Source organism: Xiphophorus maculatus, chromosome 20, assembly GCF_002775205.1.
Source record: "Xiphophorus maculatus strain JP 163 A chromosome 20, X_maculatus-5.0-male, whole genome shotgun sequence".
Lineage (NCBI taxonomy): Eukaryota > Metazoa > Chordata > Actinopteri > Cyprinodontiformes > Poeciliidae > Xiphophorus > Xiphophorus maculatus.
In genome coordinates, this window is record NC_036462.1 from 20,759,738 (window position 1) to 20,777,163 (window position 17,426).

At 37.7% G+C, this 17,426-nt stretch overlaps 4 protein-coding genes and 1 long non-coding RNA gene across 9 annotated transcripts in view; 2 read left to right on the plus strand and 3 right to left on the minus strand.

Annotated features, from left to right (window-relative positions):
• The window catches only part of LOC102238203 (disco-interacting protein 2 homolog B-A-like), a 42,115-nt gene extending 37,145 nt beyond the window's left edge, over positions 1 to 4,970 (plus strand). For all 4 annotated transcript variants that reach the window (XM_023353533.1, XM_023353535.1, XM_014469077.2 and 1 more), the window contains 5 exons: positions 216 to 273; positions 369 to 443; positions 524 to 698; positions 1,352 to 1,475; positions 1,699 to 4,970. In XM_023353533.1, the coding sequence (XP_023209301.1) occupies positions 216 to 273; positions 369 to 443; positions 524 to 698; positions 1,352 to 1,475; positions 1,699 to 1,951 (685 nt within the window). In that variant the 3' untranslated portion in view covers positions 1,952 to 4,970. The remainder of the gene's footprint in view (positions 1 to 215; positions 274 to 368; positions 444 to 523; positions 699 to 1,351; positions 1,476 to 1,698) is intronic.
• Positions 3,623 to 6,947, minus strand: LOC111612353. Its single transcript, XR_002754582.1, has 2 exons — positions 6,361 to 6,947; positions 3,623 to 6,255 (listed from the first exon to the last, which is right to left on the minus strand). It is a non-coding gene; the product is annotated as an uncharacterized LOC111612353 (long non-coding RNA).
• Positions 5,566 to 11,487, plus strand: LOC102216396 (cyclic AMP-dependent transcription factor ATF-1-like). Of its 2 annotated transcripts, XM_005799854.3 has the most exons (8): positions 5,566 to 6,150; positions 6,954 to 7,057; positions 8,390 to 8,512; positions 8,916 to 9,013; positions 9,098 to 9,231; positions 9,490 to 9,669; positions 9,921 to 10,074; positions 10,669 to 11,487. In XM_005799854.3, the coding sequence occupies exons 2-8, from the start codon at positions 6,959 to 6,961 to the stop codon at positions 10,811 to 10,813; spliced, it is 933 nt and encodes a 310-aa protein (XP_005799911.1). In that variant the 5' UTR covers positions 5,566 to 6,150; positions 6,954 to 6,958; the 3' UTR covers positions 10,814 to 11,487. The 2 variants fall into 2 exon arrangements, with proteins under 2 accessions (XP_005799911.1, XP_023209305.1); XM_023353537.1 differs by lacking the exon at positions 6,954 to 7,057 and having other exon boundaries at positions 5,570 to 6,150.
• LOC102232534 (methyltransferase-like protein 7A) lies at positions 10,920 to 13,981 on the minus strand. Its single transcript, XM_005799913.2, has 2 exons — positions 13,315 to 13,981; positions 10,920 to 11,928 (listed from the first exon to the last, which is right to left on the minus strand). Exons 1-2 carry the CDS (start codon positions 13,810 to 13,812, stop codon positions 11,692 to 11,694), a joined length of 735 nt encoding a protein of 244 aa, XP_005799970.1. The 5' UTR covers positions 13,813 to 13,981; the 3' UTR covers positions 10,920 to 11,691.
• A 46-nt stretch (positions 13,982 to 14,027) lies between these two features.
• LOC102216653 (methyltransferase-like protein 7A) lies at positions 14,028 to 16,753 on the minus strand. The gene is made up of 2 exons (XM_005799855.3): positions 16,176 to 16,753; positions 14,028 to 14,583 (listed from the first exon to the last, which is right to left on the minus strand). The coding sequence occupies exons 1-2, from the start codon at positions 16,668 to 16,670 to the stop codon at positions 14,350 to 14,352; spliced, it is 729 nt and encodes a 242-aa protein (XP_005799912.1). The 5' UTR covers positions 16,671 to 16,753; the 3' UTR covers positions 14,028 to 14,349.
• Positions 16,754 to 17,426: the final 673 nt, after the last annotated feature.

Consider the following 17,426-nt stretch of genomic DNA (forward strand, 5'->3'; position numbering starts at 1 on the left):
CGAGACATCTGGTGCAGGAATGCTTGTGTCAGTCCCTCCCGTTGACACGGTTGTGGACTTTACCTGCATTATATTTCTGTTGAGCAGACAAATAGGGTGCAATATGTGGTCTGCAATCGTAGCTTGATGATATTTTTGCTTAGTGTCCCTTTTAGGTTTAAGGCTCAGCATTTTATAAATGTGTGTCTGACTGTTTATGTTGTTGGGTATTTCAGAGTGAGGCTGGTGGAGAGAGGAGCACCTCAGAGTCTTCCTCTGATGGAGTCTGGCAAGGTGGGAAACGTAAAATGTACTCCACTGTTATAGACTAGTTTGCTAAATCCTCACACAAAAACATGTTGATTATATATTGTTGTCATTTCTTTAAGATCCTGCCAGGCGTCAGGGTGATCATTGTGAACCCAGAGACGAAAGGTCCACTTGGTGATTCTCATCTGGGGGAGGTAATGTGGCAACGGCGTGTTTGCACCAATATAAAGCACTCCAGGGTTGAACAAACACAATTTTTGTTTCTCTGCCTCAGGTCTGGGTGAACAGCCCCCATAATGCCAGCGGTTACTACACCATCTACGGTGAGGAGAGTCTTCAGGCCGACCACTTCAACACCAAGCTCAGCTTTGGAGACCCGCACACTTTGTGGGCCAGAACTGGATACTTGGGATTCGTGAAGAGGACAGAGCTGCTGGATGCAAGTGGAGGTAAAGAGGCAGCTCAAACTAACTTAAAATAAGTTAGACTGAAATTAGACAATTGGAGTTAGTAAGTTATTGCTGAAAATATTTGTGGATAATTAAATATGTTTGAATATACAGGGCTTGTAAAAACAGGTAATCAGATGATTTAGGTATTTAAAATGCATAAAAGACTAAATAATTTTTTACAAATTATTCCATGGAGATGTCACAACAAAGCTTATCAACAGTTATTGACAAATCTTTCAAACTTTATTCACACCTCTTGAACTTTTCCACATTTTCTGTCATTATTAGCTGCAAAATAATAATATAAACTAAAGTATTTGGGGGGTTTTCTATGACAATTCAACACAAAGTAGTGCATAAGAAAAATTATCTCATGCATAAGATAATTAAATTGAAATTTAATAATTTCAATTAAATTATCTATAATTGAATTTTTTTACAAACAAAAATGCTCTTCCTTCCACTCTGCTTCTGTGTGCCACTTTGTGTTGATCTACCACATAAAATGCTGACAAGAAACTCATGACTGTGGAAAGGTTTTTGCAATGCACTACACTATATTCCTTATAATTACAAAGAGATACGTTCACTCCTACAGTAACTGAACAAAATTTTTCTTTGCACTCTGCAAACATTTCTTTGTGTGTCAGATCGGCATGACGCTCTTTTTGTGGTTGGCTCACTGGACGAGACGCTAGAGTTACGAGGGTTACGCTACCACCCTACTGACATCGAAACATCCGTGTCACGAGCTCACCGGAGTATAGCTGAGAGGTGAGGGTGCCGCCGATGCTTTTCTAATCCTAAAAAGCTTCCCATTTGTGTTTCCAATTACATTTTGGCAGCATCCCAGCTCATTCCAGGTGGTTAGATGTTACTCCTGTGCCTCTTTCTCTTTCTTTTGACCTCTCTTTCTCTGTGGGTTCTGTCATCATTTTTCTTTTTTTCGGGTTTTAAGCTTCCCTGACGTAAATCTCCTCGCTCTCGTCCCTCGCAGTGCTGTGTTTACATGGACCAACCTGCTGGTGGTGGTGTCGGAGCTGTGCGGCTCGGAGCAGGACGCGCTGGACCTCGTTCCCCTCATCACAAACGTGGTGCTGGAGGAGCACCACCTCATCGTGGGCGTGGTGGTGATCGTCGACCCGGGCGTCATACCCATCAACTCCAGGGGAGAGAAGCAGCGCATGCACCTGCGTGACTCGTTCCTCGCCGACCAGCTGGATCCCATCTATGTTGCATACAACATGTGAGGGGCTTGTGGCCATCAGGGTGTGATCTCTGGATGCGTCTTCTGCAGTGTCGCGCTAATGACCGGGCTCGATGGAGTGTGTGTGTGTGTGTGAGGGGGTGTGCGTGAGTATGTGGCGAGCAGAAAAGCATGAAGCACGTGTACAGACACGCAGCCATGTGTGACACCAGCATATCTACACCACTGCATGTCTGTGTTTGGGGTTGAACACTGTGTTTTTTCTATGAACATAAAATCATGCAGACAAGGCAGTTAACGTACACCGTGAGATGAAAAGCAAAGTCTCTGATGCACTTTTTTTTGTGTAGAAATGACAAAATAAGACAGCAGGTAAATTTTGATAACAAAAACTGTCGTCCTGTCTTGGTGAAAGTCTGTCCTCTTCATGTCCACACAGAGCTACTAATCTCAACACAGCTTGAAGTATTTTTGTACGTGCAACTTTCAAGCAAGCTCACCCACAAAGGCATGTCCTGTGCCCCTTCATTTCATTTCTTAGCAACGTGGATAAGTAAGAGGACAAGCCATGAAGACAGACCTCTGTCTCAGCCAGTGTGCAAACTTAGAAATCTATTCCCCTACTTTTATCGAAACCAAATAGATAATTCCTGCTTTGATATATTTCCTGCCTTACAAAACTTCAGCCATACATTCCTATCTTAACTTTTAATAAAATTGCTATTAATGGCTTTCAGATTCTTCCTTAACAGGTGGAGCAAAAGTTCTGACAAATATCCAAAAGGGATGATAACAAAACAAGAGCCCATACTCTGTACTGTAACAAAAAAAGGGTCTCTTTGTATTTTCGATACTGTATGTCACTGTATAGATATTTTTATTTGTATAAATGTATAATTGTTTTGTTCACCTCTCTCAGCTGCTCCTTTCTGAATAAGTAACTTAGCTGGGAGGCTGTAACAGTAGCAGGAAGAAGACTGTAAATAGGATTTAACAGTTAAAAGTACTTTTATTTGGGAATATTAGCTATATATGGGACGGGAAGATAAATAACTTTAAATCATTATGTATCGGTATGGCTATAACGTTGCACTTTTTGAAGAAAAAAAAAAGATCTATTTTATTATAATAATGAGGCATTATGAGCATATGGTTCAGGAGCACGTTATTCTGAGCAGAATAATCCATGTTTACTGGGAGGGCTATCACTGTTAATGCAGGAACTTTCCCCGTTAGTGTCTGTAAGGAAGGCTGCAGAACTAATAATATGACTGTTTTCAGGCAGACGGGTTACTTTGTGGAAAACAAAAAAGTATAAAAAATGATGTCCACTTCTGTTCATCCCACATCCATGGCCACCATGCTGCCAAACAGGTATGAACCTCTCAGTTGTGTAAAACATTGTGGAGCGATAATAAGTTCAAACTAAGTTCCTCTCAGCATTCAAAAGCTCAAACTTTTTTTTTTTTTATGTGTTGGTGTTTGTGCAACTTTTTGTATATAATTGAATTCTCAAAGCAATGTTGTTTGTACTGTAACAGGCAGAAAGTTGTCAACGTGTCATAAATTATTTTCTGTATCGAGTCACTGGAATATTTAAGCACTTGTGAATGCAGCTGCAGGCTGAGCCACATGCAAGGTGCCATCCAGAGGGAAATAAAAAACACCTGACAGAGATGAGCATAAAAATACTGCATCTCATCAAAATGTTCTGTTCAGAAGTTTACATCCACTCATGGTGAGTGTGAGCATCATGTTAATTTGGGGTTTGTTAAGTGATTGTACCACAAAGATCTTTAATGACTTAATAAGCCAGAACTGAGCGTGAACTTTCCCTTAACTACACAGGATCAAAGTAATAAGATAAGCTTATATATACTCATACAGCCCCAGTATTTGATCTGGTGTCCTTTACAAACTTACAAGAAAAATCTATAAAAATGCAAACTTGTGCATTTGTTTCGTATAATCATGTAACCCCAAAAAGAGAACAGCTGAGATCGAATTATTTCAAAAATTTATATACAAGATAAGTATGTAAACATTTGACCAGCAATCACGTGCTTTCCTTGTGCTTTATCATTTAAAGACTATATAATGACTTGCACAATGTTTCAGTGATGAAACCTTTGTTTCAGCCTAGAATTTTTCTTAATTTTTTCTGGCTTTGCCGTTGCCCCATTTGACCATTTAAACAAGTCAAGCCCAATTTTGGAGAGATTTGCAAACCTCAACAGTAATCACAAACATCAAAATAATGCACTTTGCACTGTTTAATAGTTTTTGCCACATCCTGCTTCACATAAAACAGTGCCCTATTTTAACAACATAGGGTCCAACAGTACTTCATCTTAGCTTTAACCCATAGCTGCAGCAGAATGTTGGCATGACTCGGCCGCGAAGGGACTGGCTCGGGGTACATCTTATTTTTGACATAGTAGAAGAGATAAACAGGTATGAAACTGTAACTTCAGGGAGTAAAACTGGTAAAACAGGACTGGACCTGGTGATCCAACAAGTATGAAAGAGCGGGATCCATAAACTGGATATTTGACAAGAATGAGTCTCTGCAAATTATCAGAGACCTGAAGCGACAACCAGAATCCATCTACCTGCTTTGCTGGGAAGTCTACAAGGGCTTCTTCTGGTTCTTACTCTTTTTTTCCAACTTCAGATTTCTTACACTATGCAATCCTAATGATGGTGCAATTTAATTTCAAAGCTTGCACAGTATGGAAAAATAAACATGATGCTAATTTTTTAAAGACTAAGAAAAACTGATCAATTCTACCCAGTAGTGTACTTAAGATTGCATTGATCTCTACTGAGTTGTCAATATTTTGTGTATGCACTCTAAATATGTTGTATATTAATTACTGTGTGAAATCTACATTTGCTTCAAGAGGGTGTAATCCACTGTCTATGGAGGTGTTTTAACTCAATATGTTAAATATTAAGTGATACACCCTTTACCATTTTGCTTTCTACCATTATGGTTTGTTGTACTTTGTTTTATACTTAATGTATAAGTAAATCAGAATAAACCGAAACATTTAATCATACACTGTGCCTCAATATTTCTGTACTCATAGTAGTGCATATAGAATGACAGGTACTGATATGTTAAGACTTTACATTATTTGAAAATAGCCTCTTTTAATGTTAATCTGTTGTGTTGTATTATATGTTCAGATTTTCCATATTTCTGCACAGTGATTATAAAAAGAATTTGAAACCACATACCATGTTGGAAACCTATACAGTTCCTTGTAAAATAGGGACAAGAACTTCAAATTTTATCCTAATTTATTCATAATCTACATGATGCATAAAACAACATGTGCGCTCCAGTAAAAAATGTACTTTCAGATGCAGAGTATGCAAAAAATTGCAAATCCAAGAAAAACAAACTATGCATTTAATAAAAGATTTCAAAATACCAGAAAATCAAGCTGCAAAAAGTTATAACAATAGATGTTGTACCCCATAAAATATCATGTTCAAAATTCAGTCAAGACTTGACTGACCATTAAAAAAGTGGCAAAAGCTTCACTTTAAAATAGATGGTAATATCTAAGAATAAGGAAAGACTGAAGAAACATGTCGGTATTATATTACTTTTATTTTGAGATGATAATTTGAGTGAACTCTACTTCCCCACTACAATTTTGGAGGCATGTAAAAAAAAAAAAAAAAAAAGCTATTAAAGTACAGATTAATATCTCTGACTTAATACAGGTTTAGTGGAGAGCAGGATTTAAGTAATAAGATCATAATCCATTGAATTATTGCACAACAGTAGTATTATTACACAAGTGCAAGTATATTTGTTTAAACCTTACATACTTTGAATAGAAAATTTCCCCATATGTTTTTTTTACAACTACAAGTACAGAATAACAATATGCAATAATATTTTATTCTACTGTTAATACTGTTTTATTGTACAACTCCTGCAAACTCGAACTTTATGGCACGGCACGCTCAAACTTTTTCCTCCAATCACAAAGCTCAAAGGAATAATTACGTAATCCTTCTGTACTCATAAGCCCCGCCCATTTCCTTTGAGGGGGGGGGAGAAAAGTGGTCAGCTATTTTTTTTTTTTTGCTGACATCTTCGTGTTTTTAGCTGTTAGCCGTTACTGCTAAGTAAATTTACAGGTTCCTACCGAAATAAAAGTCTTTACACCAATTGCCCGAGCTTCACGCTGTGAACAAGAACAGTCCCACTTCATTGAGAAGGTAAATTATCCAACTGGCTGAGCGGTACTTTTTGTACTCGTCTCTCTTGTCTGCTCCGCGCTGGTCCGTAATGGCGGCTCGTCGCTTCGTCAATGGCTCGCCGTTCTACGAAAAGGGAAGGTGTAGTTAGCTTAATGGCTCCTCGTATCGCTGACGTCTTTTGACGCGATAAGTTGCGTGCCAGTGACAGAGTTACATATATTTGCTCACCGAGACAAAAAGCTCATCCATGCCGTGTACCAGCCTAACGAAACTTGCCAAGCATATAATTCAGAAACGGTTGCTTTTATCGCTCTAAAGTGTATTACATCCGCTTAAGTGGTTAGCCACCGTTAACTAGTAGCTCTAACATTAGTGAGCTCGGACGTTCTAGAACTAAAAGCTCAATATTTTTAAGTGCTGTGTTTTTGTTTTGTTATAAAGTTGCACATTTTATAGGATTGGGCATCAAATCAATGAGGGTAAAAAGTCAACAGTATTGACTCCAGATCCCTGCAGTGTTTCGTAACTCGATATTAACGTTACTTGGATTGCCAAATTTGAGTGAACCAAAGAGGAAGTCGTACTCTGGTTGATTTTTTTTTTATTTTATTTATTTAAGATCATAATTGATCTGAAACAAAAAGTAACAAGAAGGAGGTTTTTAGTGGTTGCGCATATTTTAACGTTTGTTTTGGCGCAGTCAGTCGGGACCATGCAGCTTGGCGTTTTCAGCAAAGTATAGACGGGAAACGGCGAGGCACAACAACTGTTGTTACATTAGAGTTGCTGTGAGTCAGTAATATTGATTTATTTTTTCTCAGTTACTATGGAAGAAGTACAGCAGGGCAGCAATGGCACTGAGTCACAGACTGCAACCATTCCCACTACCATCACATCCTCTCAGTTCTCACAGATAGCGCAGCAGGTAACTAATATAAGCGATTAAAAAGAAAGCCTGCCATTTTGTGGAGCTATACAGGCTCGTTTAGCATTAAGAAATGAACACAGTTACGACTTTAAACTGTGGTTGGTACTCGGCTTATATTTTAGTACTAATCAAATTCAAAATGACAAAACCTGCCCAAGTTGCTGCATTTTTGTCTATGTTTTAAAGTTCTATGACGACAGCATAAAATCCCTCATCATTATGAAAATAATGAAACCATTTTGTACGAAAAAAAGTTGATATCTATAAACTTTTTTTCATTGAAAAGCTGGAGATCAAAGCTTTTACACATAAAACTAATATAACATTATTTACAGCACTTGATTGTATTTATATTTGTAAATTTCCACTACGAATTTTTCAGTGTGAAAACTAGCATTGAGTTTGAGTTTTTGCAAATTGAGTGCCAAAAAATCTCACAAAGTAATATAAATGTATCAATACTGTTTGTAATTATTTAAATGTTTCCCCAGCTTCTTCAAATGTAAAAATTAATGAATTAAAAGTTATTTAAATATACTAATTTATGGAATACATATTTAAATATTTATATATTTAATTCAAGTATGATATCACTGTTTAAAATAGTAGAATTATTTTTGTAAATTACTTTTACTTGGTATTTCATGTGCTGAACTTCACTGTGCAATAATTTAAGCTACAATGAATCAAGTATGCAACAGCATTTGATTAACAACGACAATGAGTCCATTTTAAATCAATTAAATTGACAAGAGCATCCTTGGTTCAGCCCGCTGATTTCTATGGATACAGCTGAGAGACTAAAATAAATTCAACATAACATGAGTTGTTTATTCAGTAATAATAATGTGCATTTACATTATCAATATTTTTGTTTTGAATTTAAAAAAAAATTAATTATCTATTTAGATTATCTTTCACTGACTGTTATTAAATTGGGTCACTTTTGAAGCTCAAATTGTACAGACTGTTTACAAATATAAATTATGTATTAATAGAAACACTTCATGGTAAAAAGTGGTGGTAAAGTAGAAGGTGTTGTCGCTGTCTTTCCAAGTTAAGTTTTCTAATGTCTGTGAAGTATGTAAATTAACATGTATTACATTTTTATGATAAGAACATTGGATTTATGACTTTTGGCTTAAAAGCTTTTGTAATGTGTAAGTTAAAGCAAACAAAAAAAAGAAAATAACTTAAAACCTAAGTGTAAATGAGACTACATGTGGTTTGTGCATTTGTTTTTACTTGTTTAGGAAATTCTCTTCAAATTATGTTTTATGTGGAAAACCATTTTTTGTCTGTATTTTATTTCTATTTGAATTTTTCTAGATGTCATTGGGAGGCTCTTCTGTGACTGTTGTGCAACTGCCTGGGGGTCAGTTTCAGGTTCAGGGAGTGATCCAGTCTGCACAGTCATCGGTCATTCAGTCCCCACAAGCACAGAGTGCAACGGTGAGCACAGCTGCTTTTCTTGGCACTCTTGTTTTTCATTCTCATTGTTCTAATCTAGACAAGAAAATTGCAAACCGAAATTTATTCGGTTTGCAATATATTGCAAATATATTTTATATATATTGAATGACTGAGTTGTTTCTTCTAGGCACTAAGCCTAGAAGTAAAAAGGGTATTGTCAAACAGTTGGCATAAAGATAAGACTTGTTGACTGCTGTATGAAAATATAAATTTTTTTGGTGATTATTTTAATAGGGTCATAATGAGTAGTTTCCTAGTTTTACAGTACTATAGTACACCTTCTCATTTAAAAGGCTCTCATTCAAAATAAGATTTTTGTTCATATGTAAGAAAGGATATTGTACTACTACTTGCTCTTATAACTTCACCTTCTACTGCCAAGGCCCAGGGTAGTGATAGTGAAGATTCACAAGACTCCTCAGATAGTGGAACAACAACCCAGAAGACCAGAGAAATACTGGCAAGGCGGCCGTCATACAGGTAAGAAGTTGATCAAATTGAATTCCAGAAAGCACAGCTTTAATGTAATTTGAGAAATCACTCTTAATTATTTTTGTCCTGCAGAAAGATCTTCAATGACCTTTCATCTGAGGAAACAACACACATAGAAGGACAGGATAGCAGCCCAGCATCCACAGGAATGACAGGTGTTACTGTACAAAGCACACCAATCTACCAGACCAGCACCGGCCAGTACAGTAAGAATGGCTCCTTCAGTTTAAAGTGAATACATAGGTACTAACACCAACATAGGATGTGGGGATGTCTGAAGCTCACTTGATATTTGTAATTAATTTTAGCGTAGAGTAGTTTTGATTTCTCTAATGGAGTGGAATATGCAAAGAAGTACATCTAATGAAATAAGGAATATCGTTTCCTGTTATGTTTTAACTTTACCACCAAGATTGTCATTTTTTTGTTTGCCTTACCAAGTTCTAATTTTTCTTCATAATTAGTTACCATTGGTGCTAATGGCACAATCCAGCTGGCATCTCCAGGATCTGAAGGCATTCAGGGTCTACAGGCCGTCACTATGGCCAACGCTGGTGGAGCACAAGGCGCTACCATCCTTCAGTATGCCCAAACACCCGATGGTCAGCAGATACTCGTGCCTAGCAACCAAGTAGTAGTACAAGGTGAACATTTAGTATATTCATCAAATTTTGTTTTGCCAGTATTATTTATTAGTTTTATTTTGTAATTGAAATGTGGAAAAAATTAACAGTTTCAAAGTATCGAATGTGTAAAGGAAAATAAAAAAGGTTAACAGCAAAGGTACTCTTACAAATCACACGTCCAAAGTAAAATATGTTGTGGCGTAGTCACAATATAAAACTCCCAGTCAAATGCTAAAAGTTGTGACAGGATTCATATGATCCATGTTTAGGTGCCGGAGGAGAGGTGCAGACGTACCAGATTCGGACAGCACCCACATCTGCCTCCCTTCCCCAGACTGTTGTGATGAGCTCTCCTGTTGGACTGTCCCAGACTAAAACTGATGATCCAACACTAAAGAGGGAAATCAGGCTTGCAAAAAACAGGTAAATACACAGTTTAGTTTGGTGACTCAACTAAAAAGCCCACAGCAGTTTGGACAGAACGATGTTTTCATTCTGAAAAAAATAGATCTGCCAAAGGTGCCTTTGCTGTTTGGTTAGCAGATCATTAATGAGAGTTTAAACACTGCTTAAACTCCTGCACAGTTTTAATGAGTCAAGATAAGTACGGCATTTACTCAGATTATTTTCCAGAACTTTTTAAGTACGGAAATATTTGGTTTCCATTCATAAGACTTTTTCCTGCTTCCATTTTCCAAAGCGAAAAACATCTTTATCTAAATTTTTATGTTGTTGCTGAGCAGGAAAGGTTTTTCAGTAGTCAAGCGATTTGGCTGCTGCGGCTACTGCACATGCTGTTACCTGGCTAGGAGGGGCCTGAATCAGCTCAAGTCCCAGACACAGAAACAATCAGCCAAAAAACCTAATTATTAATTCATATTCATTCAGTTGTTTTCTGTGTGAAGTGAACCTTGTTTGTTCACACCATCTTGATGCTATGAGAATTTGTACTTTGAAAAAACAATGCATTCATTCCAGTTTTAAAGTTACAAGTACTGATGGTTTTCCTGGTTTCAGGGAAGCTGCTCGCGAATGTCGGCGGAAGAAAAAGGAATATGTTAAATGCCTGGAAAACCGTGTTGCAGTTCTGGAGAACCAAAACAAGACATTGATTGAAGAACTGAAAACATTAAAGGATCTTTACTGCGTTAAAACAGGATAAACTTTTTCAATCCATATTGAGGCGGTGTGAAATGACACAGCTCTCATTCATTTGGACAAGTCTGGGTTTCTGGGAACACTTCATTTCAGGCTGAAAGCCTCAAGTCTTTTTTTTTTTTATTCTGATATAAAGTGACTTTTGGCAGTGAGATTTACTGGACAAATTTACAATTTTTCCAACTGCTGTTTTTTTAAGCAAAGAAAAAAATGCTAACACTATAACATTTATAGTTGTATACATTTTTAATACTGGGAGGTTTGAAATTGTGAGCTTTAACATTGAGTCTCAGTTTCCAAATGTATCCCTTTCCTATTTTCTTGTGTTTTTAAACCTGTTGCTATTGGAGTTAATTGACCAGCATCTAAAGAATATTGACTGTATAAATATCACAAAGATGCAATTTCTTTTAATTATGTGAACCAGCAATTCCCCTCTTTTCCCTTTTTAAAAAGATGTTACAACTGTCATTCCTTATATTTGTGCAATGGAGTATAAAGGGTATCAGAAATATTAAATGTGGTTTGGTTGTTACTTGGCAGTTATTTTGACAATCAGGGAAAAAGCACATAGTCCAGGTAATATTTATTTGTACATCTTGGGAGGAGTGAGAAAGAACAAACAGTATATGAAATGTTGCTGATTCGGTGAGTAAATAAATATATTTTCTCTCAGTATAATGTGTGGCTGTTTGTTGCATTTGTTGTGCATGAATATGTTGGTATTTTTGCTCCTTAAAATTTGATCTGTTGCTATGAGTGTTTCTTCTATTGATTAAAAAATGTTTCAGCATTTGGTCTAAATTTAAAAGATTATTTATTTGAAAAGAAATAAATTAATAAATAAGTCTTAAGCTAGCTGGAAACAACAAAAAACATATTTCATTTAATCGAATATCCCATGATGTGTGGCCTAATCATTAAAGAAACCTCCGGAGCCTCGATGTGTTTTAGGTGAAGCTCAGCGAAGCCAGCTGCCTCCAGGTCTTTCCATGTTGCTCTGGTAACCATGCAGCCATCTCCAAGGAGGCACCACAGAGGCTCAAACACATACTGACAGAAGTATGTCCACGTGGAAGGATCAGACACAACATGCTCCAGAAAATACAAGGCTCCTCCCTGAAAGAGAAAACCAACAGCAGGTGGGGTTTCCGAGTGTTCAGGTTTGCTCCAGTACAGACCAGATAGCCTTCTGGTTCTGACTGGTCAAATCTGCAGTGAGGCTTTCAGCAGTTTAGCCTGAACTCAATCATTACAGGGATCTAAAGTAAAGGGAAAATTGTTTAAAGCCTGCACTATTCATGTATTTGCTTTTGCATCATACTTTCCTTAGTTAACTACTACTTCAAGGCTTCCCTGATTTTCTATGAAATGTATTTTCCAACAAGGGTCTAAACTAGCACAGAGGTCTAGACTCTGCCTTGATAAGAAGCCATGTTGTGTTGGAATTTGAACCAATGAAATGCAATATTAGCACAGTAAAGTCCTGCTGGGTTGAGTCATCTTACTCTAGAACTATACATATACAAGAAAAGTACAATTTTAAATTAAATTAAATTTTTAATTACGCACATGATTAAATGTGGATAATTAACTAGATTATTTTTAGGTAATGCAATGTCAGCATTTAATCTGTATGGTGGTGCTTAAGAAATAAATGGTGACTTGCAAATTACACTACACTTATAAAGATCAACGTTACATGTTCCTTTGCAGATATGTACAAAGTTAACCTATTCCTCATTAAGAACAGCTCAACCTCAGACAGATTTGATGTAAATAATTGGATTTAGAGCTGGACTTTGGGCCAGGTTAGCACATGAATATTCTCATTATATTGCAGCTCTGGTTAGATGTTCAAGCCGTTGTTCTGCTTGGAATGTGAACCTCTTAAATCTTTTCCAGACTCCAGCAGGTTTTCTTCTAGGATTAACCTGTTAAGCGTTTACTTTGAAGTCTGACCAGCTTTCCTGAAACATAAGGGTGCTGCCACCACTATGTTTCACCATAGGGATGGTGTGTTAGTTATCCACTCACGTAGCATTTTGCAAATAAGGCTCAAAGTCATTTTGTTATTGTCTGACTAGAGTATTTTTTTATACATGTTTTCTGTGTCTCATTCATACATGGTAAGCAGTAAACATGACATAATGACTTTCTTTCAACAATGGCCTGCAATCTTTCCAAAGGCCAGATATGCAAAGTGCATGACTATTTGTGAACAGATTTGCAGCGGTGCTCTTCACTACTGTGATTTTCCTCTTTTTTCTGGTTTAAGTTTCCTTGTGTTCATGATTATCTCTAACAAACATCTGTGTACAAGAACAGCTGTATTTATGTAGAGATTATACTACATACAAGAGGTGCGGTCAATAGGTGACTTCTGAAAGCAGTTGGTTGCTCAGGACGCACTGGTCCATCTCACAACATCCCAATTAAATGTGTTAGTTGTGCAAGTTACTTCACGTGTCCTACTACACGTGAAGGCAGCGCCATAAAACTCACATTTCTGAGAATGCGTCGGGCCTCCTGCAGGACCCTTTCCACGTTGTTCACAGAGCACAGCACCAGCGTGCAGACCACGACGTCCACCGATTCGTCCTCAACTTCTCTCATGTCCTCACCAGAGAGAACTAACATCTCGTCATAAGTCAGGTGCTTGTTTGCCTCCATGCTTATACGCAGGTACGGCTCCATGTGCGGATTGGGGTCGGTGCAGATCACCGTGCAGCCATAGGGATAAAACCCGAAGTTTGCTCCACTGCCACAGCCGATTTCCAGCAACCGAAGCGTCCCGTCAGCGTTTGCGAACCTTCCAAGGTTCCGAAACAGTTCTCTCTTCAGCTTGTGGGTTTTATCGTTGTATGAAAATGTTACGTTGTAGGCGAGGAAGGGGAACACTCGTTTGTACATACCACGCAGGCCAACAAACTGCAGTAGATAAAGGGGGGTGCTGAATGCGAAACAAAGTAGTCTGCAAAATTTCATAAAACAAGGCTGCATGTTCCCTTGAAAAACGGTTTAAGTGCAACAACGGCCGAAAAGACGAAAGCAGATGAAAAGATTAAACTGTACTCATCTCGTTTTTACCACTAGATGGTGACAAAGGACAACATTGCGGTAGTTTCTCCTATTTTCCTTCCTTTTGCAGCCAATGAGGACTTGAGTTAACTTTGTGTGACCCAAACTCAATCCAGGAATAAATCATTCAGCAAACATTTTACATTTTTAAACAATCTTTTAATCTTAGTTGATTACATGGTACCTATTGATAAGTGGCTTCATAGATAAGTGATGGCACAGCAATTTATGTTCGCTACTATCATGTGTGTAGTAAACAGTAATTTAAACATTAGTATTGTATGCTGTTTTTAAACAGATATAATCTTTAGAAAATACATTTTCTTGAATACAAAAATTAAGATAAGTGCTCTTTTCTCCTAGTAATCATCCCACACAAGGAATAGGCACAATACAAAGCTTGGTATATTCATATACCGGTAGTCAAAATAATGTTTTATAAAAGTTATTACTAGGAACTTATTTCACTGCATAGCCGATAATGTGCGGATTGATCATAAACATAAGTTTTGCTTGAATGTGTCTGAGTTTGAGCTCAGAGAATCCAGCTGCCTCCAAGTATTTCCAGGTTTCCCGAGTGACTTCGCACCCGTCCCCAAAGTAGAACCAGGCAGGCTGGAGGACGTGCTGGAAGAAGTACGACCATGTTGAGGGGTCTGCCACCACATGCTCGATGAATAAGAAGGCACCACCCTGAAAGTAACACAACATGGTTGAGTGTGTGTGGTTAAAATGCAACAATAGTGAGCTATTTAAAAATATTTTTGCAATTATTAAACTGTAAATGATTCTAAATTTACATAACAAGAGGGTTATGTTTTAAATAAAAGAAGAACATCTACATTATTGATAACTAAAATATAACACTCATAGGATCCCAGGCACTAAACTAAAATACGACTGTCGCTCTTTCCCTGTTCTGTTTTTCCTAATCCTTTTGTTTCTCTCTAAAGTTTTAATATGCTCCGTCTGAGAAGCATTCATTTCTCTGCCAAAAAATAAATAAATGAGTTTAAGGCGTGTTCTCATGGCTTTATATTGGATAGCCAGTGCCTGTGCAACAGGTTACATAACTGAAACCTGATGTTTCCAGTTCAGGCAATGGGAGGGAATTAAACCCTGATAAGAAAAAAAAAATATTTGCAGCTCAGCAAAATCTATAACTAATTAATAACAGCAGGGTGGGTTAACAACTGTTTACCATCAGTTACTGTTAGTTAATGATTGGAAAAAAAAACTTTCAACATATAGTTACAGTTTCTTAACGTTTTTATTCCATGGTTTTATTCATTTATACTAATGAAAACTAAGACTAAGTTTTAATATGTCAATCAATCAATAAAATTTGATTTGTATAGCATATTTCAGCATCAAGGCATTTCAAAGTGCTTTACATCATATCAAAAACAGAAACACAAAGCAACATAGAATCAACAATCAAAACATGACATTAAGTCAAGTTCCATCAATAAATTTGTAATTGTTTACGTTTCAAATACATCCACACATTTATCTGTTCTAAGCATCTGTTCAGTGATTGGATGGGCTCTGAGTCACCTGGTGACATCGTAATGTAGAGCTGTGTGTCGTCTGCATAGTTATGGTAGCCAATATTATTTCCTGTTATAAGCTGAGCTAGTGGGAGCATATAAATATTGAATAAGAGGGGCCCTAGGATTGAACCTTGGGGTACCCCACATGTGACCTTTGACCTCGTTGATGAGAAGTTTCCAATTGAAACAAAGAAATCTCTTTTCTTTATGTAAGATTCAAACCAGTTAAGCACTGGACCGGAGAGTCCGACCCAACTCTCCAGTCGATTCAGTAATATGTCATGGTCGACAGTGTCGAAAGCTGCACTGAGGTCCAACAGAACCAGCACTGTGGTTCTCCTGCAGTCCGTATTTATATGGATATCATTGAACACTTTTACGAGGGCGGTCTCTGTGCTGTGATGAGCACGAAAACCAGACTGGAAGGAGTCAAAGCGGTTGGTTATTGTTAGGAAGCTATTTAATTGTTTACACACAGCTTTTTCAATAACTTTGCTGATGAATGGGAGGTTGGAGATCGGCCTGTAATTCACCACACCTTACAAGTTATCCTTTGTAAGCCCATCTGATTTTCAACCCATCATCCAGGTTCATAATTGCATTACATTGCACAAGGACTAAGCTGAACAGAAATGATAGAACCTATTACACGTTTCTTAACAACCTGCAGTTCCCTCCTGTTTGTTTGGTTATGAACTACTGAAATATTTGCCCAGTTCAAAAACCTCTTACTGGTCTCAGTATGCGGTGCGCCTCTCTCAGGGTTTGCGGGATATCTTTAACCGAGCACAGCACCAGGGTGCACACAACAACGTCCACCGACTCGTCCTCTACTGGCGCCATGTCTTCCCCCGAGGCCACCACGAATTGGTCAAAGGTGAGGTGGTCGTTCTGCTTCATGCTTTTGTCCAGATATTTCTTGAAGTGTGGGTTCGGATCGGTGCAGATGACCTTACAGCCAGGCGGGTAAAACTCAAAATTTGCCCCAGTACCGCAGCCTATTTCCAGAAGTGTGAGCTTTTTGCCAGGCTTGGTGAACTCTGACAGACTGCGAAACAACTCCGCTTTCTCATCGTGCATTATCTTGTTGTAGTTGATCGATACGCGTTGCAGGAAAATGGGAAAGACGCGTTTATAACCTTTGTACAGACCGAGTGCTTTGATTATGTGCATCGGAATACACAAAGCGTTCACCACCAGGGCCCAAAAGCTCATTGCAAAACTCATCTTTACTCGAGATCCAGTCCTCCAGGAGCACCGTGCGGAACCAGCGACAAGCCGTCAGCGACAAGTGAAACAGGCAAGGGTCAGCGTGACGTCCGGTGCGGATTTTCAGAATAAAAGTTGTTAAGTGCGCATAGTGAAATACTTCACTTCCCCTGGTTTGAAGGGAAGTGAAGTATTTGAAAAGATCACATATTTGTTTCGTTATGTGTAACAACTGAAGCGTATAATGATCTCTGTTTAAACCTTTAATAAAAACTTTAATCATAACTTTACATAAGGCACACAGGTGACTTTGGTGAGTTGTTGGTAAACAATTTTAAGGTGATTTGGCGGATTTAGTTTATTTTCCTAATACGTGTTGTTTTAAAGTGGTTATTATTATTATTATTATTATTATTATTATTATTATTATTATTATTATTATTACTACTACTACTACTACCTATGTGTCACCTTCATAGATTAAATTGCAAAGTGGTTCGTATTAAACCCACCAGTAAAACAAGTTTTAGAGAATCAATTAGTGTTGTCTTCCAGCAATAACATCCTGTGTAATTGCGTTGTTTTTTCACGTGGTGGTTTGACCTGTTTTCCAATGTGTTTGTCTGCAGTGGAGGACTGTGTTCTGGGTTTACCCTGCATTTCGCCGGTGTACCTATTTCTTTAAACTGGCATCAGGCCAGCAAAGATCCTGGAAAGGTTAATGGGGTATAGGAAATGGGTGCAGAGATAGTTTATTACAGATATTTATAAAAT

Bases quoted from the DNA above. Each gene is read 5' to 3' on its own strand.
- LOC102216396 (XM_005799854.3), top strand. From the start codon at position 6,959: ATGGAAGAAGTACAGCAGGGCAGCAATGGCACTGAGTCACAGACTGCA. The intron at 7,058-8,389 runs GTAACTAATATA...GAATTTTTCTAG, and splicing joins TCTCACAGATAGCGCAGCAG to ATGTCATTGGGAGGCTCTTC. The intron at 9,670-9,920 runs GTGAACATTTAG...ATCCATGTTTAG, and splicing joins CAACCAAGTAGTAGTACAAG to GTGCCGGAGGAGAGGTGCAG.
- LOC102216653 (XM_005799855.3), bottom strand. From the start codon at position 16,670: ATGAGTTTTGCAATGAGCTTTTGGGCCCTGGTGGTGAACGCTTTGTGT. The intron at 14,584-16,175 runs GTAAGAGGTTTT...TGTTACTTTCAG, and splicing joins CGCACCGCATACTGAGACCA to GGTGGTGCCTTCTTATTCAT.
- LOC102232534 (XM_005799913.2), bottom strand. From the start codon at position 13,812: ATGCAGCCTTGTTTTATGAAATTTTGCAGACTACTTTGTTTCGCATTC. The intron at 11,929-13,314 runs GTGAGTTTTATG...TTTCTCTTTCAG, and splicing joins CCCGACGCATTCTCAGAAAT to GGAGGAGCCTTGTATTTTCT.